The following is a 27,880-nucleotide window of genomic DNA, read 5'->3' on the forward strand; positions in this document are numbered from 1 at the left end:
ACATAAACCAGCCCAAACTCATTTACTATAAAATGAAATGGTGTTTGTAGAAATTCAGAAAAAAGCCGCGTCAGTCTCGACTGCATATGTGGACATATTTCTATATTGAGCTCTATTTACACAAAGTTAGGTTAGTTCATCATTTATGTTGAACAGACTCTCCCAAAGTTTTACGCTGCTGCGCTGACGTTGAACCGCGTGCTGCACTGGGTCGGTAAGACCAACAGGTCAAAACCAGCTCTAAACAAAGTGACCGCTGGGCCCTGATTGGTGCTCTGGCTTTGCGCTTCTTTCGTTTTGACATGTTACGTTTTTATACACACAGAAACCAAAAGGAACGACAGATTTCTCAGAATGTAGGAGGAAAAAGTCGGATATTAGACTCTGAAATGTAGTGGAGTGAAAGGAGAAAGTCGCCCAGAACGGAGAAACTTCAGTACAGATACACCAAAAATACTAAAGTACAGAAACTAATTACATTTACTCAGTTACTCAGTTACTGTCCACCGCTGGTTTTAAGTCATTTAATCTACTACAATTTTCTTATTTTAATTTTTTTTTCTCAAGACAAAAGGCAGATCACATCTGTCAATAGCACAAGACAACAGAGCTCTGAAGTTGTGTCATTATTCTGTAATCAGCCTCATGCCCATATTAGACACTCTGGGTCAGTTTTTCTCTGGACAATGTTTTCAAAAATCGCTGCTGTAGCATCTCATGGTGAACATAAAATGCTCCAACCTGGAATTATTTGGTTCTGCATATAATTTTCAACTTGAATTTTACTGGATCCTCTGAATTTTGAGGTCATTTAGGAGTCATACATGCTACAGTCAAGAAAAACTTAGTCTACTGTTAAACTGATGTATAACAACACCAGCTAAGCAAAAGACTCTAAACTACCGCACTTGACAAAGCCTGCCGGTTTGTGAGGGGTCTTTGGTGAGGTCAGTCTTATGATATGGTGGTTGGTTAGTGTAGTGGTTAACACCTCTGCCTTCTACGCTGTAGACTGGGGTTCAATCCCCGACCTGGGTAAACACCCTACACTATACTAATAAGGGTCCTTGGGCAAGACTCCTAACACCACCTTGGCCTCCCTGTGTAAAATGATCAAATTGTAAGTCGCTCTGGATAAGAGCGTCAGCCAAATGCCATAAATGTAAATGTCAATCCAGAGTGTAGCAGTGTTTGCTTGCGTGTAGCAATAGTTGTATTTCAACTCTGTAACGACATTGTAATCCTTAAAGATCCAGTGATGTTTTGGAAGCTGTATGTATGTTCTGACTCTATTAATCAGAGGGTGCGGCAGTGGTGAGTTTTGAAAAATGCTGTTCACTTTTCCCAAGAATCTGCTTAGACCTTGAGTTCCTACTATAATGGGCATGATGCCAGCTCCAGAACATAAATGCAAGTAAAAGGAAAAACACACAGCAAGTAAAAGTTTAAGAGGCTTTCTTGTCTAAACAAGTACACAGTGAAATGAAACAACATTCCTCCAGAACACTGGATCACAAGTGCAACACAATATGATACATACAGTGCAGACAATACAGTACAACGAATACAAAAGACTTACAGTAAATACAGGCAGGACACGGTACTGAGAGCACGTGGAGCTGTGCAAAGGGGGATGTAACATATTATGACACATTAGCAGATTAGTAGGTAGATTTTTGTTTATTTGGCTGTTCAGTGTCTTTTCAATGTGGTCTGTATGGGACATCAGTCTGAACAGATCAGATCCTAAACTGACCCACATGCGCTAAAGACCAGAGCGTCACACTGCGTCACGTCTTCATCCAGAGGTAAACAATCACAACTGCCAACGAGCGCCAGTTGTTTCAGACTTTTAACTGTTCTTTGATGCTGCAGCCTTGTTCTCCTGCAGCCACAGTTGGACGTTTTCTTTCAAAACCTCTTTGAACACGGAGGGTTTTGGATACGTCTCTTTTTTAGTACAGAATCTTCAGCCTAAATGTTTTTGAGTCTCAGCAGCGAGAAATTATGACGAATGTTGAGCTGGATTGACATAAAAGTCGTATGAATTCCAATCTGGATGTTCAGACTGAGTCACGTTGCCTCAGATCGGATAAGGATAGGATTTCAGTACCACATATGAAAGCGTCTCAAATCGGAATTGAAAATGTCCGATTCGGTGTGTTTTTCTGTTCACACTGACGCTCAGACACACATCTGTGTCATCCATGAAGAAGATCAGATTTGGGCCTCTTTTACCTGCTGTGTGAAAATAACCATAAAGCAAGTAAAACCCTCTAGAAGTGGTCCTGAAATGAGAAGTACTAGATATGTTGACTAGATTTAAAATGCTTTAACTTGTCAAACAATCTGTTTAGGTAAGAACAGACTGACATCAGCTTAAAGATTTTAGGGGTTTTTTGGATATTTTAAGAGTTTTGGAGTGTTGTCTTCCTCAGGAATGCCTCTGAACAGGGTGAGTATCCGCAGCGCAAAGCGAGGGCCCACGGCGTATTTCCGGAGGAAAGAGAGAATGCTGCGCATCTCCATCCGCCGCATGGTGAAAACGCACACCTTCTACTGGACAGTGTTGGGTCTGGTGGCCCTCAACACCCTCTGTGTGGCTATCGTCCATCACAAACAGCCACTGCTGCTGTCCATCTTCCTCTGTAAGTGCTCATTCTGGTTTACTGTGACTGGTTCCTCATGGACAGAAAAAGATTCTCCTCTCTTACTTTCCATCACCCTGTTTCAGCACATTCCAAACTGCAGCCGGATTCCCTTGTGCTAAGCGTAGTGGAAAGCAGAGCCGTTTTCACTCTGTGCTGTACATTTATAGCTTAGTGTACACAGAGTAACTGTGGGCAATCTACTGATAAAGGAAACCTCTCAAAATGTTGGGAAGTTGTTGCGAAAGTTAGTCCATTTCTGATTAGTCAGGTGTAGACATGCCTCAATAGGTTTGGTTGGTATAACATTAAAACGCAGCAACTAATAGTGGGTGATTTGGGCAAATGTAACAGAACAGAAGCAGCCAGATGCTCATGGAAACAATAAGAAAGAGGCTATACTTACAGGTTGCCTACAGAGCTGCGCTACTAGCCTGTAAATGAAGTAAAGCTCTTTTTATTTGAGGGTCTCATGTCGTAGAGGAAGATTTCAACCATTACTGTTTGTAACTCAGTTCCAAGGGGCAAGCAGACACTAGTAAACAAGGGGTAGGGGTAAAAATAAGAAATGGCATCGGGTCTTTGCAACTCCAATAACAGAGTTCTACTACTTACCAAGTCGCATAAGGAGCTGAACTGTAACAGCTCCTCCGGTTTCCACTGTGCTGTTCCAGATTACGCCGAGTTCCTGTTTCTGGGTCTGTTTCTGACTGAGATGTTTCTGAAGATGTATGGCCTCGGCCCGCGACTCTACTTCCATTCCTCTTTTAACTGCTTCGACTGTGGGGTGAGGCCTTTTGCCCTGTGATGTGGGACCTGTTTGAAATATAAAGTCTTTCTTCTGAATTCTGTTTAACTGAATTGTTAGAGTATGTAAAATGGCACCCATTTGGTCCTAAATCGTGTTAATAGTGTCTGAATATTACTGAATATTAGTGTAGCTGTACATAATTATTGACTAACAGGGTGGAGAACCAGTTCCCAGATGTTTTCAGCTGTTGCCAATGACTTTTGTAGAATGTTTGAATGGAATGGAAACGGTCTGTTACGGCGTTGCTGTTTTACTTAAAAACGTTAAGAGAGGGCTGACTGTAAAAAAACGTGTGTGTATTGTGAATATTTGTGTGTGTGTTGCAGGTGATTGTGGGAAGTATCTTTGAGGTGATCTGGGGTTTCTTCAGGCCAGGCATGTCGTTCGGCATCAGTGTCCTGCGCGCCCTCCGACTGCTCCGAATCTTTAAAATTACCAAGTGAGTGCAGCAGAACAAGTGTAAAGTTGTGTAAAGTCCTTGTGTAAAAGTTGCCATGTGAAAGTGATGTGTAATGTTGTCGCATGTAAAGTTGTGATGTGTAGTGTAGTTTTAACGTAGTAATGTAAAGTTTTGTGTACATTCAACATTTGTGTAAAGGGACCTTGTGTAGGTTTATGAATGTAAAGCTTCCGTGTGTAAAGCTGCTCTCTGTAAACTTTTCACTGAGCAAAGATGCCATGGATTAAGGTGCTGCGTCTAAACCTGCCATGTGTAAAGTTGCTTTTTGTAAATGTATATTTTTTGTAAAGGATCTATGTCTAAATGTAAAGTTTTTGTGTGTAAAGTTGCTCTGTGTATATTTGTCAGTTGTGCTGATGTGCCATGTGTACATGTAAAGTATCTGTGTGTAAAGTTGCTGTGTTAAGTTTTTGTGCCTAAATGTGTTGTGTGTAAAGATGCCAAGGATAAAGTTGCTGAGCGTAAAGCTTTATTAATATAACACGCCCCCGTCATGTGTAAAGCTGCAGTGTGGACAGCGGCCATGCATAAGCATGCAAGCGAAGAATGCTGTGTGTAAAGTTGCTGTATGTAAATTTACCATGAGTAACATTGCTGCGTGTAAAGCTACTGTTTGCAAACTTGCTGTATGTAAACGTGTCGGGGTGGGGCTTTGTGTAAAGTTGTCTTTTGTAAAGCTGCTACGTGTTTTCTGCTCTCAGGTACTGGGCATCGTTGAGGAACCTTGTGGTGTCTCTGATGAACTCCATGAAGTCCATCATCAGCCTGCTCTTCCTCCTCTTCCTCTTCATCGTGGTCTTTGCCCTGCTGGGCATGCAGCTGTTCGGGGGCCGGTGAGACTGAGTGTTTGTAACAGGACAGTGTTAGTGAACAGTAAGGATTTTGTATGGCCCTAAGCTGGATGTACATTAGCATCTCACACTAAGGTCCAATCCCATTTCCTCTTTTTAACCCCTACCCCTTGTTTTCAGGTGTCACCCTAACCATAAGTACAAAATGAGACCCTCAAATAAAAAGAGCATCACTTAATTAACAGCTACCAGTGCTGCTCTGTAGGCGACCCTGCCCGTCTGCAGGGACAGCAGAGGAGGGGAAAGTTCAGCTCCTCACTGCTGGGCTTTAGTTACATTTAGGGATCATACGCCTTCAAAGAGGGGGGCAGTTATTTATTATCACCCCCCACTAATTCTTCAGTGATATGAAGCTGAAGTAAGAGATTCTCCAGCTTCTTGTTCCAGTTTTCCCGTTCCGCCTTAAATGGAGCAGCAGTTACATTCCGGTGCTTCAGGCGTCAGAACTGCTGGACTATTCAAGGTGGAACGGAAAACGGAATAGCACCCTATTAAACTAAGATAAAACAGTGGTCATCGTAAGTTTTTAACAGAGAAAATTCTCACATTTCTCTCCATCGTGCCAGTTTGTCTGTTTTTCTCATATCTCTCTGTTTGGAGTCTCTGAAAAACCTCCGTTTGGAGGGTCATGTAGCCCCAACACTTCACCCTCTCCCTCTATCTCAACAAGACTCGGGACACCCCACCCCTAGATGTGAACATGCGAAACAGAGGGCTAAGGGCTCAGTGGTAGGGGTGAGGGGTGAGATGGGATCAGGCCTTAATGTCAGTTTTTGCTCTCACGCTAGAACATAAGGTGAGAACAAGGTTCAACACATAACGAGGCTAGAAAAACGCTCAAAATACCAAATTTCACTGCAATCACGACACAAACAAAGCTTAACTGGAGCGGACCCGTTTGTGCATTCTGAGAATTTACAGGATATTTTACTGTAAACTGGCAGAGACTGTAAAGAGTGGCTGGACAGCCGGGTCCATAAATTAGGAACATTAAACATGTTTTCTGCCTCTGCTGCCACCAGGTTGTACTCTCTCCTAGCTCTCTCGCTGGCTGCTGCCTGAAACCCTCATTCAGTTTAGGCTCTGAGCTTCTCACTTTTTCAGTCAAATATCTGAATAATATCCCGATCTCAAATGGAGGGCTAGCAGATCTTCTGCGCTTCTGATCGAGTTTCCAACCTGGACAATTGTTTGTGATAATTAGTCAGAAGGGTCAAATTACCATTGAAATTCACCGGATATCTTACCAAGTAAAAAATCCAAACGTAGTCTGTGTGTCTCATATATTTCTGCTTATGAAGTTATTGTAAGGAAAGGATACGGTCAGTGAGCTTATTTCCAGACTTCTGTTATGTTTGGTTATCTTTTTGCTTGTTTCATGTCATTTTGACATGGTCTTATTGGTGAAACTGTCTTATTCCATTGGACGATGATTTTCCTTGTTTTGAGAAATGATGCAGAACATTTGGCTCATTTCAAGAAAGAATATTTCGAGCAGTAAAATGACCCGCCGGTGGAATGAAAGACTTTCTTTAGATAAAATGACTTAAAACAAGTGACAAAGTCTAGAAATATGTCCAGTCATTTTGTTTGGACTATTTTTAAGATTTGTTTCACTGAATAAGATCACTTGTACGGTGCATTAGAGTGGCCTGGCTTTAGTGCTGAGATCCAGTCATGTTTTCCCCAGCTGTCCTCTATCTCTCAGTTTTAAATATTAATGGTATTTTTATGTTCAGTTATGGCTTATGGGCCACCCATAGCACCAATATGTTTGCATGGCCCCCATAAATGGGTATAACTCCTATAAACAGGTATAACCCCTACAGAAAAGCATAGCTTAGTGAGCAACATGATGACAAACATATAATGAATAGAGTCTGTTTGAGATATGAAGCAGCTGGCTGAGTTTCTACAGATGATGTTTCAATAGGTGACTCAGAATAAAGCAAACAATCTGTCATTCAGACCGTTAGACATATGCCAGTCGTTCTGAATGAAGCGGCTACGCCGGCACTAGTGACCGCTCTCCTTTTCTCCCACAGGTTCACCTTCGAGGATTATACTCCCACCAACTTTGATACATTTCCAGCTGCCATCATGACAGTGTTTCAGGTATGGATCAGCACTGAAGAGTGTTGGCAGCAGCTGGTTTAAGTTTAAAAGGCTGAGCAAGTGCTTGAATAAGTATCGCTATCATTAATTCATCAAATGTTCAGTCAGCATCGAGTCTGTTGGAGACTTTAAGGGGAAATTAAAGCAGTTACATCTTGTAAGCAGTGTGTCTGATGTATATTGTATGTATAATGAGGCTTAAAGCAGCGGAGTACCTCTAGTGCCGAGAGTAACTGTATTCCATTATAGTTACAAGAAAAGGAGTACATTATTATTTACTGGACTAAAACCACTTTTATATAGCACCCCTAGTCACTTAGGTTCACTTTGCTGGTAGATTTTGTTTGTCCAGCTTTCACTGCTGCATTAATGCTAGTGTTGTTAATATGCCAAGCTAATGGTGGTGTATATTCACATTCCTCACACTAGATTTAATGTGGCAGATGTGGTTAAATTTCAAGTAGCATATTCTTAAGTTGTTTATATGTTGTTGTTGTTGTTGTTGTTGTTGTTTAAAGGAGCCTGTTTCCTCTCTTTCTACGATGCACAAAAAAGCCACTTGAGTGCCAATAGCTCCTCCCTTTAGGGCTTTATGCACATTCATACCAATTTATTGTCAAAATATTTCCATATACGGCTTTATTTTCATTTTTAATGTTTTTTATTATTATTACAAACTACACATCCCTTTTGACCAGCCTGTTTAACTCCACACAAACATTTTGTGGCATTTTCAAATGCATGTACGTATAGCACACATTTATGGCATTTGGCTGACGCTCTTATGCAGAGCGACTTACAATTTGATCATTTTTACACAGGAAGGCCAAGGTGGTGTTAGGAGTCTTGCCCAAGGACTCTTATTGGTATAGTGTAGGGTGGTTACGCAGGTGGGGATTGAACCCCAGTCTACAGTGTAGAAGGCAGAGGTGTTAACCACTACACTAACCAACCACACATGCAGGCAATTGTATGTCATCCACAGTATAATGCATCATTTATGCATATATTTTCATAAAAGGGTTCAAAAGCAGTTAAAAATGATCAGATTACATTAAAGAAACCCTCCCAATCCTGTGTGTAATGTATATCATGCTGTGTCTCCAGATCCTGACCGGTGAAGACTGGAATGAGGTGATGTACAATGGAATTCGCTCTCAGGGTGGAGTCAAGTCAGGAATGTGGTCCTCCATTTACTTCATTGTCCTCACGCTGTTCGGAAACTGTATCTTTTATCAAATTCCCAGCAAGAATCTAATGTGTGCTGACAAATGAATAGGCGAATGAATGAGTGAAGCCTTTTACTGAAATCTGTAACACATGGTGCACACAGGAGCAAGAGGAGAGGATAAGCTTTAGTTTTCATGGCATTAGAAAACCTCAACTTGATTAATTGTTAGTTCAACTCATATAAAATGAAAAATATTAACATTTAAAGTGCTAAGCTATGTTGGTGTCCCACAGGGCTCTGTCCTGGGAATCTTCAGATGTCATATTAGATTATTGCTTACTTTATAGAATGGATAATCATGTCTCAACCCTTGACCGGACTACTAGACACACTTCTCAATGTCTTCTTGGCTATCGCTGTTGACAATTTAGCCAACGCCCAAGAGCTCACAAAGGTATGGCCTGAGATTAAGGAACGGTCTTCCTTCATGTTGTTTGTGGTCCTGTAGCTTTATACCTGTAGGCCTGCGATGGAAACATCTCTGCCATAACCACACAAATTACACTATATGTAGGAACTTCTTTACAGGTACATTTTTGTCCCTGAAGTTCTCCCACACAGTTCAAATATACCCTCATGGTCCTTAAAGTTAAATGGTGTACATTTTAAAGGACATAACATTCACTTTCCTTGGGAAAATGTGTATATTTTTACCTTTCATAACTTTTTTTTTACATAGAAAATAGTTTAAAAACCTGGAGTCAGAGCAAATAGTCAATGCAACTTCAAAATGTATAACTGCTATGGCCTAAATAAAGGCACTCTGTGAAACTTCATGCCCTCTTTCAATGGGGGAGAAGTAGACCCCCCAATAGCCGTGTAGACCACCCTGCCCGAGATTTTCCTTCAACACATGCTCATCGTTTTACACACTGTTGTCTCTGGTTGTCCTCCAGGATGAGGAGGAGGAGGAAGAAGCTTTTAACCAGAAGCATGCCCTGCAGAAGGCGAAGGAGGTCGGGCACATGTCCTCCTTCATGTCCTCAGAGTAAGTGGACAGAGTCCAGCCCTGCCTGCCCTACCCCATCCCCCTGCCCCCCCCTCTCCCTCGCCTCACAAGGATGCTGACATGCTAACACTACTAACACCTGCACTGTCTGGGAGTCTCTGTCTGTGTAGCTGTAGACGCCTTCGTGCCTGTGGAGGTTTTCAGTCATACAGGTCATCTCATTTCTGGCGGTAGTGAAAGTGAAGCTGAATGGACTTGTGGTTTATTGTTGAAGATGCTTCCCTCAGCAGAGGAGCTTCATCAGTTCAGAATATTCCTCAGCATTCAAAGCTCTGAGGCTGATTCGCACCCCTGACGACGCAACACTGGTTGTGAAGTCTGGAGGTGTGAATCATCATGAAACTGCTGAAGATGTTAAAATGGTGTTGTAAGTAGCTGACAGGTGGTGTCTGGGTCAACAGTCTTCTGTGGTCTCAGTCCTACATGGTGTCGTGGAAGGAGAGCCAGTGAGGTGTAGCAGTAGAACGTATTGTGTTGTTAATATACATGGAGAATCAGTAAATTCAGCAGCCTGGAGTTAAAGTTCTCGTTGTAATCCTGCTTATATTGTGTAAGATGCTATAAAACTTTAAAAACACAGGATTACAACCTTTTCTCTCAGTCCTCATAAGTACATCATCTCTGTTAGCACAAAAACCCAGTTCCTGGGAAGAAAGCATTATTATCTTTAATGCAAGTTAATGCAGCCCGTTTTTAAAGTAATTCAGGCCATTTCTGTCTGTCCAACAAAAATGAAGGTACAAGGGGATTTTTACACAACAGCAACTGTACACCAATCAACATTCTGACCACCTCCTTGTTTCTGCGCTCCTTGTCCACTTTATCAGCTCCACTTACTGTATAGCTGCACTCTGTAGTTCTACAGTTACAGACTGTAGTCCATCTGTTTCTCTGATACTCTGTTACCCTGTTCTTCAGTAGTCAGGACCCCCATGGACCCTCACAGAGCAGGTACTATTTGGGTGGTGGATCATTCTCAGCGCTGCAGTAACACTGATGTGGTGGTGGTGTGTTAGTGTGTTGCGCTGGTCTGAGTGGATCAGACACAGCAGTGCTGCTGAGCGTGAGCGTGAATTCAAATACAGCGTGACTCCAAAGCCAAAATAACCGCTCCATGCTGATCTTGGCTGACACTGTTTGTGCATCCCTATCTGCAAATGTTCCCAACACTCAGTTAAACTGAGGAACCTTCACTGATGTGTGGAACGTCTTCAAGATTAAACCACAGGTCCTCCAGAAGAAGCACTTGCAGTGTAAAGCGATGAAGCAGGAACCATATTAACACCTGAACTTGGCAGGTGGAACCGTTTTTACGAAGTGAAATTCGGCTGGTTACAGTTGGTCGTCATAGTTCTGTGAGGTTCTATAAGGTTATGGTTGATAATGTGATGTATTTTTGAACAGCTTAGATTTGGGTTGTCTAACACACTATATGCCCAAAAGTGTTTAGACATCCATTTTGGTGGGTGAATGTGATGAGTGAATTCTGACTTTGCTGACACAGGCATTTAGTTGTGCTTGTATAAGCTCCATAGAAAAGCACTGACCAGTAGAATGGAATGCACCAGAGCAGCTGCAAATGAGCCTGAAGTCACGTTGCCCAATGCCAAGCATGGGCTAGAGGGGTATAAAGCCCCCCAGCATTAGGCTGTGGAGCAGAGGATCTGTGTTCTCTGGAGTGATGGAGCTCCATCCAGTATCTTTGGGATGAGTTAGTGATCCAGACCTGAGCATCCAACATCAGTACCTGTCCTCACTAAAGCTCAATCAAATCCTCACAGCAATGTTTAAAGCCTTCACTGCGAAAATGTGTCATCTTGGCAGGAGAAATTATCGGAAATGTAACTGATATGTCTAATTTTGCTTGTGGTGAGACTGTTGTAAACTTATTACACGATTATTTAACTTATTCTAGCAGTTTTTATATCGTTTTAAGTGATTTTCCTATTTTTATTTAGTTAAATTTATTGATCTAACTCGGATGGCAGATACGTTTGCCTGTGTCAAACACATTTCTTATTATTTCTAGACATTTTTCTTGTTTTAAGTCAATATCAAGTGAAGTTATCTTACTGTACTGGCAGATTTTGTTAATTTGTGAAATATTGTATATATGAAGTAGGTTCAGAATCATTTTACCTGCCAAGGTGGCGTTTCTGCAGTTTTCTCAGGAGAACAGACTCTGTTATTGCGGCAAAGGGGGACAAAGACCCTTCATTTCAGAAGAAACGCAAACCTTTGGGCATATCGTGTGTTTTGGGTAAATCGTGTTGTCAAGCTGTGTTTATTTGGACATTGAAGGAAAGCATACTTTCATGTTCTTGGTGGTTCTGATGGTTCCAGGCCCTGCAGTGTTCTGGCTTCGTGAAGAAGCAGTGGTGCGAGCTCAGCAGAGAGGCTTTGTGAAGAAATAAACCTGAGCAGAATAAATGTGAGGGCTGTGAAAGTCAGAGGCGTTCCTGGAAGTCCTACAGCGTGCCCTTATTGATAGATTACATTTATCGCATCACTTGGGCCGTTGCACGGTAATTCGCCATGAATTCAACAGCACGTTGTCATGACGACCGGCAGGCTTCCCAGTCTATGCGGGGATGAGTGTATTATGTTGTCATAGAGACGCTTCTCCAGCATGGAGAGGAGGATTATTGAGCGTTTTTGACAGAGTTTCACTGCGGCACTGGAGATTTCTCCACTGTGATCTCAGAGCTCACATAAAGCATCTGTTCTTGTCCTCGTCCACACGTATCCAGACATGTCTGAAAAAAAAATCTCTGACCACTCAAAAGCAGCCTTTTTGAGGATCTCTTTGACCGTAAAAGAACACAAAAAAACAATTGGGAAGCTCTCACATGCACACCAGAAGAAGTGGAGGTGATAATGCGTCTTAAAAATTGATTAAAAATGTCTTGAGAGCAACGGTTCGAGCATTTGCTGTGAAATACGGAATGCTTTATCCTCTTATTCTCCAGGGTATATTTTGGTTTGTCCATCTGAATTTACACACCCAAATCCTAAGGCAAATTATCAGTAACCGCCGCATGAAATAAATGTACATTTCTGTTTTATTTATTTATTTATTTTTTGTAAAAGTTCCCCTCAAATGAACAGAACGTGTGTTTTCTGATCTCCAAATGTCACTATATGCTTATAATTTACTGCTGAAAGCCAAAAATCTCCGACGCTCTTTGTGTTGTTTTCTAAAAGTGATGTTTCCAGAGCAGATCACTGAAGAGACGCCGTCTGTTTATAGTTTAGAGCCCAGATTTGGGGAAAACGGGTCGACTTTCAGTAGAAAAACAAAGTTCAGCTTCTTTTATTATAAGGGTTTAAAATGACGTCACCGTCTATTAGACTGGAGAGAAGAGCTACAGCCTCACACGACGCCCAGCTTCTGAATGGAGCTTATGGAATATGAACGTTATGGAGAACATGACCGAGCGAGGTTTGGAACCACTGGTGGTCCCAACAAGTTCAAAAGTTAGAGACTGAGAGCAGGTGCAGCTACACAGTGTCTAAATATATCAAGACTTTAAAATAAAACAAAACCAAACACTGCAAAAGGAGAATGTTATCAGGTGATCTTGACTTAATTTAGTAAATATACATATTTCACATTTTGGGATTGTTGCAGGCGTATTTTGAGATTATGTAACTTATTTAGACATTTTTGGTTGGTACAGATGCTTCCAGTTAGATGATTGGCAGATAACTGTGCTTGCTGTGAAAAATATGCTTGAAACAAGCAAACCTACCTGCCAGTACAGTGAGATCATTTCACTTAATAAAATCACTTAAATCAAGCGAAAATAAATCTAGAAAGAAGTACAATAATCTTACACTTTGCAACAATCTCAAAATGAGAAATATTAGATATGTCAACCAAATTTAAGATAATCTTACTTGACAAGATATCGTTTATTGCAGCATAGGTGTGGACTGAGGGTGTGATGACAAGGATAAATTAAGGGAAGATGAACTTGAAGGAAAAAAGTCTCGTAAAAAAGGAAAAAAAAATCTTTCCTCTCAATTTTTGTTTCAATGTCAGATTTCAGTTAGTAGTGGGAGGTTATAATGGTTATAACTGTGTTTCACAGTATAATTACAATTTCTGACAGTTTTGAAATACATCATGATATACAAACATATTTTTTGAAATACAAACCCATTTCCAGAAGGGTTGGGACGCTGTGCAGAATGTAAATAAAAATAGCGTACAATGATATGAAAATCATGTGAACCATATTTTCAAAAGAAAATACAACAAAGACAAGATATCAGATGTTGAAACTGAGAAATTTTATTGTTTTTTGAAAAATATCTGCCCATTTTGAATTTGATGCCAACAACATGTTCCAAAAAAGTTGGGACGGGGGCCTTTTTACTGCTGTGTTTCATCACCTCTTCTATTAACAGCACTCTAAGTGTTTGGAACTGAGGAGACGCTGCTGTAGTTTTGAAAGTGAAATGTTTTCCATTTTTGCTTAACATAGGATTTCAGCTGATCATCAGTTCAGAGGCTCACTTATTGTATTTTTTATTTCATGATGTGTCAGATGTTCTCAGTGGTGACCGGTCTGGACTGCAGGCAGGTCAGTTTAGCAGCAGGACTCTTTTAATATGGAGCAATGCTGCTGTAATACATGCAGAATGTGGTTTTACATTGTCTTGCTGAAATAAGACCTTCCCTGAAAAAGACGTCTGCATGACGGCATGCATATGGTCAGACCACAGGACACTTCTCCTCAGTCTATTTTAAATGAGCTCAGGCCCAGAGAAGGTGGCAGCGTTTCTGGATCCTGTTTATATTTGGGTTCTTCTTTGTGTTTTAGAGTTTAACAGCGTTTGTGGATACAGTGATGAACTGTGTTCACAGTCAGTGGTTTTCAGAAGTGTTTCTGAGCCCATGCAGTGATTTCCACTACAGAGCCATGTCTGTTTTTAATGCAGTGCTGCCTGAGGGCCCAAAGATCACGGCCAGCAGATACTGGTTCTTGGCCTCGTCCCTTACATACAGAGATTTCTCCAGATTCTCTGAGTCTTTTAATGTTATGTACCGTAGACGATGAAAAGCAGAAGTTCTTTGCTATTTTACGTTGAGAGACGACGTTCTTGAATTGTTGGTCTATTTGATGGTGCAGGTCTTTCACAGAGTGGTGAACCCTCCTCATCTTTACTTCTGAAAGACTCCACCTCTCTGAGATGCTCTTTGTACCCTATCATGTTACTTATCTGTTCTTAATCATCCACCAGGTTTTTTTTTTTACATTACACAACTTTACCAGCTTTTCCACCCCAATCCCAACTTTTTTGCAATCCCAACCCTTTAACAATTCAGAGAACCCATCAGTCACGCAAAGGGTTCTTTGAGTGTTCATGGTCCTATATAGAACCCTAGAAGGACCATATTTTTAGGTGTCTAGAGCCTGTTAACAGCTTTTGTTATTGAGCTTTGTGTTTGTTCTTCCACAGAGTTTAATTCAAATTTTTTAGGTTCAGGAACGAAATAAAAACATCTCCGTCCTTTTGGAACATGTTGTTGCCATCAAATTCAAAATGGCCAAATATTTTTCAAAAAACAATAAAAATTTCTCAGTTTCAACATGTGATATCTTGTCTTTGTGCTATTTTCAATAAATAGAGGGTTTAAATGATTTGATAATTTAAACACACATAAACACTGTGTTCAATTCAATGAAACTGATTTACCACGCTAAGGGAAGAGGGAAGCAGCCAACAGGAAGTTGCATCATGTGATCCTTTGTAACATCCTGGCCAGAGTAAAGTATATGGTTCTCAACCTTTTATATGTACATATACTAATGCATATAAAAGTTGGATGCAATTTAACAATGTGAGACAATATTTGGATCAAAATGAGGAAATCTGAGGGAGTTGATCTACAGGAGAACGTCTCACCCTGACTTCATGCAGGACCAGTTTAAATGAGATTAAGAGCTGAACGCAATTAGAATATTTCTTTCCCTGAGTAATCAAACCGGATACGACCACACAGGCGTTTCTCTCTGGTAGAAGTCCTGAAGCTCAACACAGAGAAAAAGAATTACTCTTCAGACATTCATACCATGATGTCAACATTTTAGAAGAGATACTGTCCAAAAAGTCTGAGACTGAAAATCTGACAATTGTTTCCATGTAAACTTGGAAATAAACTGAAATTTTAGATTTTTTTTTCTAGGTCACCATTCAAATCGAATTAAGCAATAGAACATGAGGGTGATGTTATCGATGTTATGAGTGTGTAATCACAAAATAACATCACGGCTGTGACATGTTCAGCTAGTGCCATAGATGATGAGCTTGTGACGTTATTCACACTAACACAGCTGTGAACGCGGCATTTAATATGTTTAATGTTCAGTTCCTTCACCAAATTATAGCTCCTTAACGAGCAGCTTGTTGCTACGTCAGAGTAACGAGCTCCGCCCACTCGCTGCTCAGCCAGCAGTTCGCTCTCCAGCTCCTTACACTAAATTCCCAAACTGTCGTCACCACTGAGCAGCTTTTCAGTCCGCAGCTGTGACAGAAGAACGCCAAACTAAACGGGCTGTAAGAAGCTTTACAGACCGGCTGGAACAAAACAACATTAATACTGATCTGGAGAAACTGACCAAACTGAGCTGAACCTGATATTGGGTCAGTTTTACGGCTCAGTCTGATTTGGTCTGACTCTGAAGATCAGACACGTCTGGCGAATGGTGTTGGGTTCATTTCTGACTGATTCCAGGTTGTTCAGCTGTTCTTCTGTCACAGCTGCCGACTGAAAAGCTGCTCAGTGGTGACGACAGTTTGGGAATTTAGTGTCGTCTCGTCTTCAGAGTCGGACCAAATCGGCTGTCGGTCAGATGTGATCTTAACAGTGTCCGTTTTCTGTTTGGGGCAAAGTGAGAAGTAAAAACGTTTTAAATAGCTTGAGCGTCTCCTACAGCTGACAAAATCTTGCTTAGCAACAGCGTCTCAGCAGAGTGATACGTTGTATGTGGGAAAAAAATGTGCTGTTATGGCGAAATAACAGTACAGCAAGAACGCTTCTCAACCAATCAGCTTCCCTAAGTCGCCACAGCCTGCAGCCAGGAGTCCACCAGATTGTTAGCTGGCATAACCGAATTAGCAGTTAGTGTTCTCCTCCAAGCGTGTTGAGCTCCAGTGACGTTGCATTAGCAGCAGCTGTGGTGGAGATGTAGTGGAGCTTCATGTCTCAGAGGAAGGTTGCCTTCACCCTCCCAGCCTGGTAGCGTCATGTGATGGAGATCCAGGTATCAAGGCCAGATAAACTAGGTTTTCAAAGATGTCTGTGTACGTGTCAGCAGTGAATGAGCTCTGAGTGGATGTGTGTTCGAGGCTGAAGGTGCAGGTCAGGATTTACTGTGAACAAAGCTCGTCTAGAGTGGACGTCTGAAACTCCTGAGATGAGTCTGCACACTGATGCATGTTTGTTGGAAATTAAACACTGCATGGCTGTGATGTCAGATTCCTGACTCTGAGCATGTCCTATCTGAGCTCTCACAGTGACAAAATGTGGGAGAAAATGATTTTGAAGCTTTCCTTTCACACTGGACACTTGACCGTTAGCAAAATTCTGACTGGTTCCAACTCCCTTAGTTACTGTTTCCGTCAAACGTTCAGCTCCGTCCACCTAAGTAGAACCAGGCACACTCAACAAACCCTTTGCGTGATTAAAGGATTCTTTGCATAGTTGAAGGGTTCTGATTGATGGGAGAATATGCTGTAAATGGTTCTATATAGCACCAAAAAGGGTTCTTCTATTGTTATGATGTCAAGCCTGTAACAATGCAAGAATCAGTTTAGGTGCTATGCAGAACCCTTTTCAAAAAGGTTCTATATATAACCCTATAAAATACTCAATCAATCTGAAGAACCCTTTAACAATTCAGAGAACCCATCAGTCACGCAAAGGGTTCTTTGAGTGTTCATGGTCCTATATAGAACCCTAAAAAATATTCTCGCTGTCAATCTAAAGAACCCTTTAACAGTGCAAAGAACCCTTCGGTCACGCAAAGGGTTCTTTGAGAGTTCATGGTCCTATATAGAACCCTAGAAGGACCATATTTTTAGGTGTCTAGAGCCTGTTAACAGCTTTTGTTATTGAGCTTTGTGTTTGTTCTTCCACAGAGTTTAATTCAAATTTTTTAGGTTCAGGAACGAAATAAAAACATCTCCGTCCTCGGGATGATCAGGATAGCGTCCAGTTTGCAAACGGTCAATTGGTTCTGAAGTCCCTGTGAATTTAGTTTGAAGGTCTATCAGAATAAAGGAAACAAACGGAAGTCTGTGGTATTTAAACCCTCCAAAATAAGACAGCGAGGGTCTGGCCTCTGTCGGAAACTATCGGTTCTGTCCGTACGCCATTGCGTCTGCCGTGTTTCCGTGTTTTGGGGGGATGTGAACTTTCATCTTGTCACTGAGCTGAGAATGCAGCCGTGGCCCTGAAGGTCGAGTTTTGCACGTATGGCATTTGGATCCTGCATGCGGAGAGGAGAGGAGACTGTGGCATGAAACTGCTCGAGAAGCACTCCGGGAAACGAGCGCATGTTCCCTGGTTAGCATGAGAAATGGACGAATCCTGCTGCACCGCATAAGTGAAGCTATAGGGCCTGAAAGTCGAAGGTGCTCCCTCTTTTTCTCAGTAAACGTGTTTGTGTGTGTGTGTTAATGCTTCTGCCTATGGATCCCATCTATATCTGTTTATATCTGTGCAATGTTCCCGACTGTCTTAACATTCCCAAAGAGATTACAGATTGTCGTGTATGTTGCTCCTGATCTAATGCTGCTATCATCCTGTTGTCATGTGACGCTTTTGCTGCCCAGTCACCCAGACCAAAACCCTCATATCTGCACCGTTTGACCAATCGGCTGTAGAGGTGGGCAGTAAACAGCTACCTTCACTCAATTCCATGTACTCAAGTAAACTTATTGATGTATTTGTGCTTTCCTGAGTTGTTTCAAATGAAAAAAGTGTTTCCCACACGGATGTTATACTTAGCTGGCCCCTTAATGGTCTTGACAAATATATTTTCTCACATTTGAACAATTTTCACACTTTGTTTAACATGCGATGCAACATTAGCGGCTTCTGTTTTCACTTTTCTTGTAGTCAGTGGAGCAAAAACAAAAAAAACACTATACTGAACTTACACGAAATAAAAAGAATACTGGGATCAGCTTGGATATCCAAACACCTCAAATACTAGTTAGTACTCGTAATGTACTTTTTCCATTTTAATCACCGTTTTGTTCCTTCTGGGCTGCTTTAACACCTCTCACTTTGGAGCTTTGGCATTTTATTATAACCAAAAGAAGAATACAGCCACACAACCTTCAGTTCCTCTGCTGAAATAGCAAACTAGAGATCCAGTGTATTATTGGAATTAAGGTAAGTTAGCTACCCTATTACCCTATTAGTCCTGCACTGAACCCTCTACTGCATGAATTATTACTTAAACATGATCAAATGTTTTAATGTTTTCTTATTTGAAATTGCATAAATAACAGAAATGTTTGGAAAATAAATTCTAAAAATCTAGTGATTTAAAATAAAAAAAAAAAAAGCGCCATAAAATTAATATTTCTCTAAAAACATCCTTTTATTGAAAACAAGAACAAACTTGCACTCAGTGAAAGCCACTTTTACTGCAGTCATTATTTCACAGAGGTAACAATTACTTTTACTTGAGTACAGGTTTTGGCTACGCTGCACGCTCTTCCCAGGGGAATCTTTGAGAGAAAGCATGTAGTGAGTTAAGTAATTAGGCATAATCAATGTGTCCCTCAGTGGAGGTTCTAGCACCTTCTCCTTTCCTTAGGGCCTAGATAGACTCCCATCTCTCACCTATAACTCTAGTCAGTTTTGGACTGTGTTGCTGGGCTTGTATTGTCTTTGTTCCCAAAAGCACTAATGTCTTGTTTTCAACCAACCGCTCATTGATTACACGGACCACACAAGAGTTCAAGCGCCAGTAAGTAACACAGTCTGTTCATTCCAATTCCTGCCTGATGTTCCTCTCTGGGTGAAGCTTTGTGTTTTGCCATTTTATCAGACGTCTCACCTCACCTCAAGTCTGATCATTGGTCACCTTAGTTTTCTGGATTTCTTTCAGTGCTCCCAGCACTTCTTTTGATGTACCATTCTATATAAACTCTTCTCCTTATGCTGTTCTTTTTCCTGTTTTCTTTTGATTCACATTGACACCTCAGATCAGCCCAGTCCATTTCCATCCCAGCGGTTTTGGCCGGCTGGGTCGCACATCCCAAACTCTGAACGTCGCAACAGTTGACCCTTTCTACAATGTGTCCCAAGACCAGTAGTAGATAGCAGCATGGATTTGAGTTGAAATATGGATCAATCCATGGCTAATCACCATCAGATTTGCTTAATACTTCCAGAAAAATAATTGTGCCCAGTACATATGGTGCTAGAGTTTAGTGTGTCTTAGTTTGTCTTTATCTTAGTGTAGTTTTTGGGTTAAAAAATGACCTTCAATTTTGCCTTAAAATCAGTGAAAAAGAGGTTCATGGAAAAAGAACCAACGTTTATTATAACTTCTGAACAGTTGGTGCTAGATACATTATTTCTTTTCTAAAATAGAAATAATTTAGATGTTACTACTAGAACAGGAGATGCATGTTTGCTATTTTAAAGAAATTCTATATTAATAATTTCCATATTGATCATTTTTGTTATTTTATATACAATAACAATTTGTGCGGTGTCAATTTAAACATTACTATAATGCGGTGGAGCGATGATGAGGTGGACACATACGCTGAGAGAAGCGAGATTTATTAGGGGCAAATCCATAATCGGGGTCTAAACAGTCCAGGGTCAACGAGCCAACACGGAGAGGTCGGGGGACAGACATTACACAGACTAGACACACAACGGAGGCCAGAAGAAACACCATACAAATACCAGCAACTAACAATGGAAAACACAGGGCTTATATACAAGAACAATGAGGGTTAACAAGACACAGGTGAAAACAATCAAGGGCGGAGTCTAAAAACAAGGGGGCAGAACAGGGAAGAATCAAAACAAGGAAGCACATGGAGGACTGGGAGAGGATAATCGTGACAATTCCAAACAAGGTTGAGGTAGAATGCAATAAGTTTTTAAATGGTAACATGGCTTATTTACATTAACTTATTATCAAGTATTCTTGACATGAAGTTTATTGAAACTTAATTCTCAGTGTTTCACAGCTGTGATCATTCTCAAACCATCTAACTTTGTATTTTTTTCCAGCCTTCTAGTCCTTGCAACCTGTGAAACTGCACAAACTAACATATTAGAATTGGTTTGATATCAATGAAAGCTTTATTACTGTAAGACAGATACCCAGTTTCAAAAATAGTATGACAACATGAGTAAAAAATACCAAAGTTTGAAATATCTGACATACTTCAATGTGGAAATATATAGATGGTTGAAGCAGCTCCAATGCACCACAAATCCCTAGATTTTCTGCAAACGGAAGCCGTGCCTTCTTTTTCAGTAGTTAAATCTACTTTAAACCAAGGTTTCTACATCTACAGTTCAAAAACATAGCAAAGTTTCTTTTTCAGGGTGAAAATTAAGGCATGAGTGCATTTTAAAGCGTCTATCTCAGATATTAATGAAGTTACTTTAATTTTGGGACTTTTCGGTAACCTTCTTGGATAATGCAACGAGATTCACTGGAAAGAGACCCCGAATATTCTGCTGTAACTCAATCTGAGTAAAACAATCTGAACCAAAAAAAAATACACTACATACCTTGACATGCTGCTCAATACTATACACCACCATCCTGATGAGAAGTCGAGCGACTGAGTGAAGGGGTACAGGGGGTCTGCACCCGGAAGTTGCAAACAGAGGTTAAACATTATGACGGCTGTCCAGCATCTACCTCATCGCTCCGACGCACGGGCATCCCAGCCTGTCTGAAGCTCCACATACTGAGGAGCTCATTGCACATTGTTTCGCTCAGATTGTTTTGTCCTAGAGAGAGTTATTACAGAATATCCAGGGCCTCTTTTGAGGGAATCTCCCTGGACTAATACACTTCCAGGAGGTATTAAGCAGGTCTGGGATGGTCAATTCAGCTATTCTGAAATGTGGTGATGCTGGATTTAGGCATATATTCACCAAAGTGTATGTGACAAAGGCCCGGTTGGTCACTTTTAGAAAGGGTGTGATTTTATTTTTGAAAATTTAAAAAAATGTTTATTTGTTACTTGAATGAGTTTGCACAGCTCTGAACACTATAATTAGTATTATAGAAAGCTATTTAGAACAGCATTGCAACCGCTCTAAATTGGGGATTCCCAGTCCCAATCCTGGCAACCTTGTGCTCTGCACATTTATTCCTTTTCCCTCATTGACACAAACCATAGAAATGTGCAGCTCTGGGTTGCCAGAACTGAAATTGGGAACCCCTGATTTAGATGAGTGGTAACCCTTTCTTTTACAGTACCTTGAGTTCTAGATACTAACCAAGTCCTACATGACTAGGTGATTGTTTTGGGTAATGTGATGGTAAGTTCCAAGTTCTAAATTACCCTGAAATGCCCAACATATTCCACATATTAACTAGGAAAGTATCCCTGTGGTTATTTGGGTAAGAAGCAGTGAGTACTCATATGATGTAGAATGATTATATCACTGTTGATGAAAGAAAGAAAACCTTGTTTCTCCTCTTTTGTCATTTTTCAGTTTTTTTAATAATTAAAAATTGCCTGTTGACCTCTACATTGTGTGCAAATTTCATGAAGAATGGAAGAAAAGAAACAGACCAAAATTTCTCTGAAAAAATTCTGGTTCCATTGACTTACATTAAAAATAAAGTAGGTTTTTTCCTTCTCCTGTAAAGTTACAATTTTGGAGATACAAGGTTTTGTTCCAACAACAGCGATATGCAAAGAGAACAAAAATGAATAGTTTTATACTGTATATACAGTTAATTACCAACAATGAACTGTATAACTGACTCTAAAAGACAGCAGTGATTCTTACTGTGGTTTTGCTGGGTCCCTACTGTAATTGGTCAAATTTAGAGTGAATATGTTTATACTGACCACCTTATTACTCCAAATAATTTGGGGATAGTTTACTATGTCCTATATTAGCTCAATATCTAGAGCCTGTAATTAATTTCACTGTGATTGCATTTTACCCAACATAATTACATTAGCATATTTGAACACTTGCTCAGTTAATATCTACACCCTGGTGGACTTTTCAGTGTAATTTATTTGAACTGTCTCAGAACTGACCATCATCTTGTGCCAAAAATATATGTCTAGTACTTTTGAATTTATACCTTACACTTACCCAGTTAATATCTAGATCGTAGACCCAGTTTGTGCTTCCTCCCCAGTCCTTAGGACCCATCAGTGGTCACCAAGCTTCCTCCTGGAGATCCACTTTCCTGCAGAGCTTAGTTTCAACCCTTTTCTAACATGCTGCCCCAAAGAAGTTCATTAGCTAGAGGTGGTGTTGGAACTAGACTCTGCAGAAAAGTAGATCTACAGGACCAGGTTTGGAGAAAAATATGTCCAGAGTATTTCTCCCAATGGTCAAACACCAGGTGTTCTTAATGACTTGGGTTAGGTCTGTTGGGACCTGGAATAGAGCAAAACTGTGGACCACCTGGTTTGCCCTGAGGACTGAAGTTGGGGGACATAGTGGTTTAGAGAAATTGAGGCATGTAGTCTTTAGCACGTGTGTAGTTATTGGCATATATGAGCCTGTGTAACCTACTGGAGTGTTGTCTTTGCTCTGTTCTGACCATGTTCTTTGTGTTTCTCTCTCAGGAGGAGGAGGAGGCCCTACTTGTACAGGAAGCGAGCGATCCACCGCAGCCGAGCGGCCTACTCTCTGGAAGAGTCAGACCCTCCTCCACTCAATGCCTCTAACTCTTTCATGTCCAGGAGAGAGAGGAGGCGCCGGATGACGATGTCCGTGTGGGAGCAGAGGACCAGCCAGCTCCGCCGCCACCGGCAGATGTCCAGCCGGGAGATCCTGTACAGCAGCACCAATGAGGAGCGGGAAGGCCAGGGCGTGTTGCAGCAGCACCGGCCTGCCGCCTCGCCCTCGCACAGTGTCCGCCGATCTGCAGAGACATCCAGACAGACATCACTCAACCTTAGACGTCCCGCAGAAACGGAGACTCAGACATCCCTCAGCGTCAGAAGACCCTCAGATACCCCTCTGGAGCCAGTCGGGCCACTGGACCTGTCCCTAGGTGAGGAGGATATCTCCGTGCCCCTACCGGAACCACCTATGGCCCTGGACATTCCTCTCCCAGAGCTGCAGCTGCCCGAGTCAGCAGCCTCCTCTTGTGGTTCTCAGGCAGTCAGCCATCTGAGGTTAAACGGAGAGAGGAGGCAGCGAGCGATCCGTAAGCACAGACCGACAGATTCTGGCTCAAAGCTCCGGAAACCACGGCAATCCAGGGACACGGAAGGGGACCACAGTCGCTCAAGCAGCCAGGAGAGGAGGAACGAGGGAGAAGAAGAGGAGGAGAAGAAAAGCAACAACGATGGACGAATCAGTCCAGATGGCATCATGGCTGAGAAGAGGTTAGGCAGGCCCTTGTGTTTTTGTGTTGGCATTCCGTGCCTCATTGCTGAATTGGTGTAAGCAGCTATGTAAACGCTGCCATAGTGATAGCTTTGCTGTACTGGGTTTTCCCACTGGGCTAAATGATTAGGGAAAAATATATAATTGCCATTTTATTCCCTAATTCTGCGATAGTAGTTTAATTGTCTATTTAATTTTCTTTTTTAGCTATTAGGTGAAATTTACTCACGTAAAACTCCGTAAGGCATCATTAAATATTAGGATATAACTAAAATTGCAACTCGTATAATGTGACATTTGCCTTCTTTTTAATTGCAAGTTATTTACATTTACGGCATTTGGCTGACGCTCTTATCCAGAGCGACTTACAATTTGATAATTTTACACAGGTATGCCAAGGTGATGATTGGAGTCTTGCCCAAGGACTCTTATTGGAATAGTGTACGGCCAATTTTTAATTTCCATTAAAAAAAGATCAATCATTCAGTCGTACTTTACTGGGTGCTCTACCAGTTACTTTAAAGGTAAAAACAAAAAGACAAAGCCTGTTATTGTTATCAATAGACTAAGAGCAGGCCCTTTGAATTTGGCGAGTTATGATGTGTAGCTCTGATCAGTGATCAGTATGATCAGTGATCAATATGATCAGTAGCCTTGCAAGTATATGATTTAATAAACCTATACAGAGAACTACCAAACCAGAGCAAGAACAAAGTTTGTGTACAATTCTCTGATCAGTAATACAAGCAGGTTTATCTGAGACTGTTTAGACCTCACATTAACGTGTTTTGTGTCCTGATCTGACCTGGATAGACTTTGGCTTAAATCCTTTTACCCTTTTTACAAAAGTGCACCCCCAGTGTGACCAGATGAGCTCCAACTTTACATCCTCCATGTGAAAAGCAGGTCAAACATGTTGTTTCTGCTTTGCTTTTGTTTACTTTTTTCCATACGATACACGTTAAAGGAAGAGGGATGGTGAGATCGGCCGCAGGCAGCAGTAACACGGTCGCTGTGCCGGACTGCAGTGCTGAAGAGGGAGCTGAAACATAAGGAAAGCTCTCTGTTTACCAGTCGGTCTACATCCCCACCCTCAGCTGTGGTCATGAGCTTTGGGTAATGACCGAAAGAATTTGATCACAGATATAAGGGACAGAAATGGGCTTTCTTCGCAGGGTGGTGGGTTGCAGTCTACTTGATAGGGTGAGGAGCTCAGTCATCCGAGAGGAGCTCAGAATAAAGCCACTATTCCTCCACACTAAAAGGAGCCATCTGAGGTAGTTTGGGCATGGCCCCACGGCCCACTTTGACAAGACCCCAGGGTCCCACCGGAGGGATTTAATCTCCCAGTTTGGCTGGGAGCTGCTCGGGGTCCAGTGGAATGAGCTGGAGGAAGTTGCAGGGACAGAGTCGCCTAGAATTCTCTGCTCTCCCAACTGCTACCAGGGAACGGTCTTAAACACTGGAGTTAATGTAGAACTGCCAGTTCACCCTTTAATCCTGAAATTTGCCGCAAAGACTGCTGGTCACCATAGCAACACAGACAACAATCTCGTCTACCTAGTTGCTTACGACAAGTCAAACAGAAATATTTAAGATGAGTGACAAGTTAGGAATGAATAACCTTATCACTCCAGCTGGTTTCCTAAAGCGTTTAATCTGCAACGAGAAACTGAAACATTAAAAAGTCGTGAAGCTGAAGTCAATTTCTTGTTCAAATTTTCCCGTTCCACCTTAAATGGCGCAACAGTTACATTCTGGTGCCTCAGGCACCAATTAAGGTGGAACGGGACAATTCGAACATGAAGCCAGCGAATGAGAAGCAACTATAGCCTCGTAAAAAGTCGAGCGTTGAGACATTTTAAAAGTACCCTATAATTTTGTGGAAAAGTTTCCTGCCAGAAAGGCGGCAATGCCTGAACTAAAGCTTCAAGCAAAGTCTGTGTTGTTGTTTTTATATATATATTAGCACATACTAGCACATTAGATGGTAAAATGGACATAACTTCTCCCAAATGGCTCCCAATGTAGTTAGATTTTTGTTGAAATGATAAAATGGCTCTTCTTAACATTTGGGCTGCCGACCCTGGCCTAGCTGAATTAAGCGGTTTAAGATGATGATAATGATGATGATGGTCATGACGATGAGTCGCTTGGCTTGGGCACTTCCATCAACTCACAGTGCTTGGTTTGGGAAACTTCAGCGTCGCATGCCATCTTTCTTTTCCTCTTACATCCTCACACCTGCTGCTCAGCACTCAGCAGACAGAATGGTCTTTTCACAAAATTTCACAAAATTGTATAGAGACACTGAAACCGCATTCTGTTTACACTTGTGTTAAAAATATGGGGAAAATCTGTATCTAACCACTGGATGTAGTTTAAGTAATCCGATCGTAATTCGATCGCAATGCATCTGATGGGTGTTTACACCTGCCTTTTCATGCCTTCAAGGGAAACCCGAATGTGATCTGATCACTGAAAATGCTTATTGAGATGTGAACAGGCCTTCTGTGGTGTTACCACAGCACCTGCTATGCGGAAATGGGTTATTGGAGAAAAGTGGATTTGCAGTCTATAAATTACGAGACTCTCAGTCAATATTTGCACTCATGGTGTGATGGTGGTGTGGAAAAGCTGCTTTCGTTGGGGTTTTTTGGGGAGAGGGACGTACTGTTCTTGCTTGACTCCATCCCCTACCAAAACGATGTGAGGTGCGATTGACTGATTAAACAAGACTCGCCTGGAGCGCTCAGCGTCCGCGTTTCCAGAAAGTGAACATCTGGTTTATGTCGTGGCTGACAGCAGCAGGTCGGCCTTTACGCTGTTAACACGCTGTGTGTTTCTGCCCTCAGGCGAATTCGGGAGAAATGAGCTGCTGGTGATGCTGGAGGGTTTTTCTTCTTAAAGGGATTCACTTTATTACAAACACTGTTACTGTGGTAAGAGCATGCGGGCCATGTTTAACAGGATCCTGCCTGCTGCCAGCTCTGTGACTTAAGAACATGAAAATGTGATTGACAGCTGAAGATGGCAGAGATTGATGGGTCAGGAGAAAGCTGAGGGAAGAGCTCTGATTATTCTGGTCACCTGCAGGTGTCTGCTTTTAACAGTAATGAATAGTTTTGCAGGGGATTTTATTTTAATATTATTATTTATTATTTTTTTATTATTTTTATTATTATTATTCTTATTTTGTTGTAAATAGTCTAGAGATTTACTTTAATTTTTATTATTTATAATGTTTATAATGTTTATACTGTTTGTACTGTTTCCCATTTCTATTACTGATCTATTGCATTTTCACATCAAATTCACATTTTAAGTCAATATTTAAAGGTGAATTTTCACATAAGGTCATTTTTAGAAATCTGAGCAGGCCCCTGCTTCCCAAAACCTGGAGAAAGTGATTAGGTCAGTGGCATGAATCCTGCCCTCTTAGCCTCATAGGAACAAAATTGTAGGCAGTTGTAAGAGCCCAGCTGGCGCTGCCAGCCACCAGCAGAGGGCAACGACAGCAAGCTGCCGTAAGTTCAGGGAACTCCAATTCCCAGAAAGCCTCAGACCAATTAGGCAGAGCTTGGCGCACCAGTGGACTTCTCTACTTAAAGCTGTGTCAAACAGCAATCTTCTGTCACACATTTGGAGAGGGGTGACCAGTAAAGTACTTAGCCTGGGTGGGTATGTAAACAGAAAGGAAATGAAAAGCAGAAAGCTTGAAGAAGAAACAGCTCCATGTGTTTGTTTTACAAAGAGAAAACAGGTGAAACACAGTCTACCTTCCTCTCAGAATCACTGAGGCCTTTAGTTTTCTGATTATATTTTATTTCACTTTTTATTTTCTATCTCAGCCTTTGTTTCATTACTTTCTCTCGGCGTCCCCTTTGTTTGCCTTTTTCCCGCTGTTTTTTATTTCCCGTTCGTTGAGGTGTTTTTCCCACTTTTGTCTGCGCCTCCAGGGGTGCAGCAGCAACTCCTTGTACTGCAAATCAGTACATCAGTGCTAGCCTCGCTCTGGGTCACCTCAATGCCAACAAACACAATCCCCAAATTCACACTTTATCACCTCAATATGTGCAGTGCCCTTTGCCTTCCACAGACAGAATGAGGCAGGAATGACTCGGCTCAGGTTCTGAACTTGACCTTGGTTCTCCTT

The 27,880-nt window shown here is 41.5% G+C and overlaps 1 protein-coding gene across 6 annotated transcripts in view; it reads left to right on the forward strand.

Moving 5' to 3' along the window:
* The window catches only part of LOC108411859 (voltage-dependent R-type calcium channel subunit alpha-1E), a 296,188-nt gene that overhangs the window by 208,798 nt on the left and 59,510 nt on the right, over positions 1–27,880 (forward strand). For 5 of the 6 annotated variants that reach the window (XM_037535798.1, XM_037535799.1, XM_037535797.1 and 2 more), the window contains 9 exons: positions 2,439–2,648; positions 3,323–3,435; positions 3,786–3,898; positions 4,621–4,752; positions 6,816–6,885; positions 7,993–8,110; positions 8,443–8,510; positions 9,013–9,104; positions 22,956–23,723. In XM_037535798.1, coding sequence (XP_037391695.1) covers positions 2,439–2,648; positions 3,323–3,435; positions 3,786–3,898; positions 4,621–4,752; positions 6,816–6,885; positions 7,993–8,110; positions 8,443–8,510; positions 9,013–9,104; positions 22,956–23,723 — 1,684 coding nt within the window. The remainder of the gene's footprint in view (positions 1–2,438; positions 2,649–3,322; positions 3,436–3,785; positions 3,899–4,620; positions 4,753–6,815; positions 6,886–7,992; positions 8,111–8,442; positions 8,511–9,012; positions 9,105–22,955; positions 23,724–27,880) is intronic. The other variant, XM_037535801.1, reaches the window with a different exon arrangement.

This window comes from Pygocentrus nattereri, chromosome 28 (assembly GCF_015220715.1).
Source record: "Pygocentrus nattereri isolate fPygNat1 chromosome 28, fPygNat1.pri, whole genome shotgun sequence".
Classification (NCBI taxonomy): domain Eukaryota; kingdom Metazoa; phylum Chordata; class Actinopteri; order Characiformes; family Serrasalmidae; genus Pygocentrus; species Pygocentrus nattereri.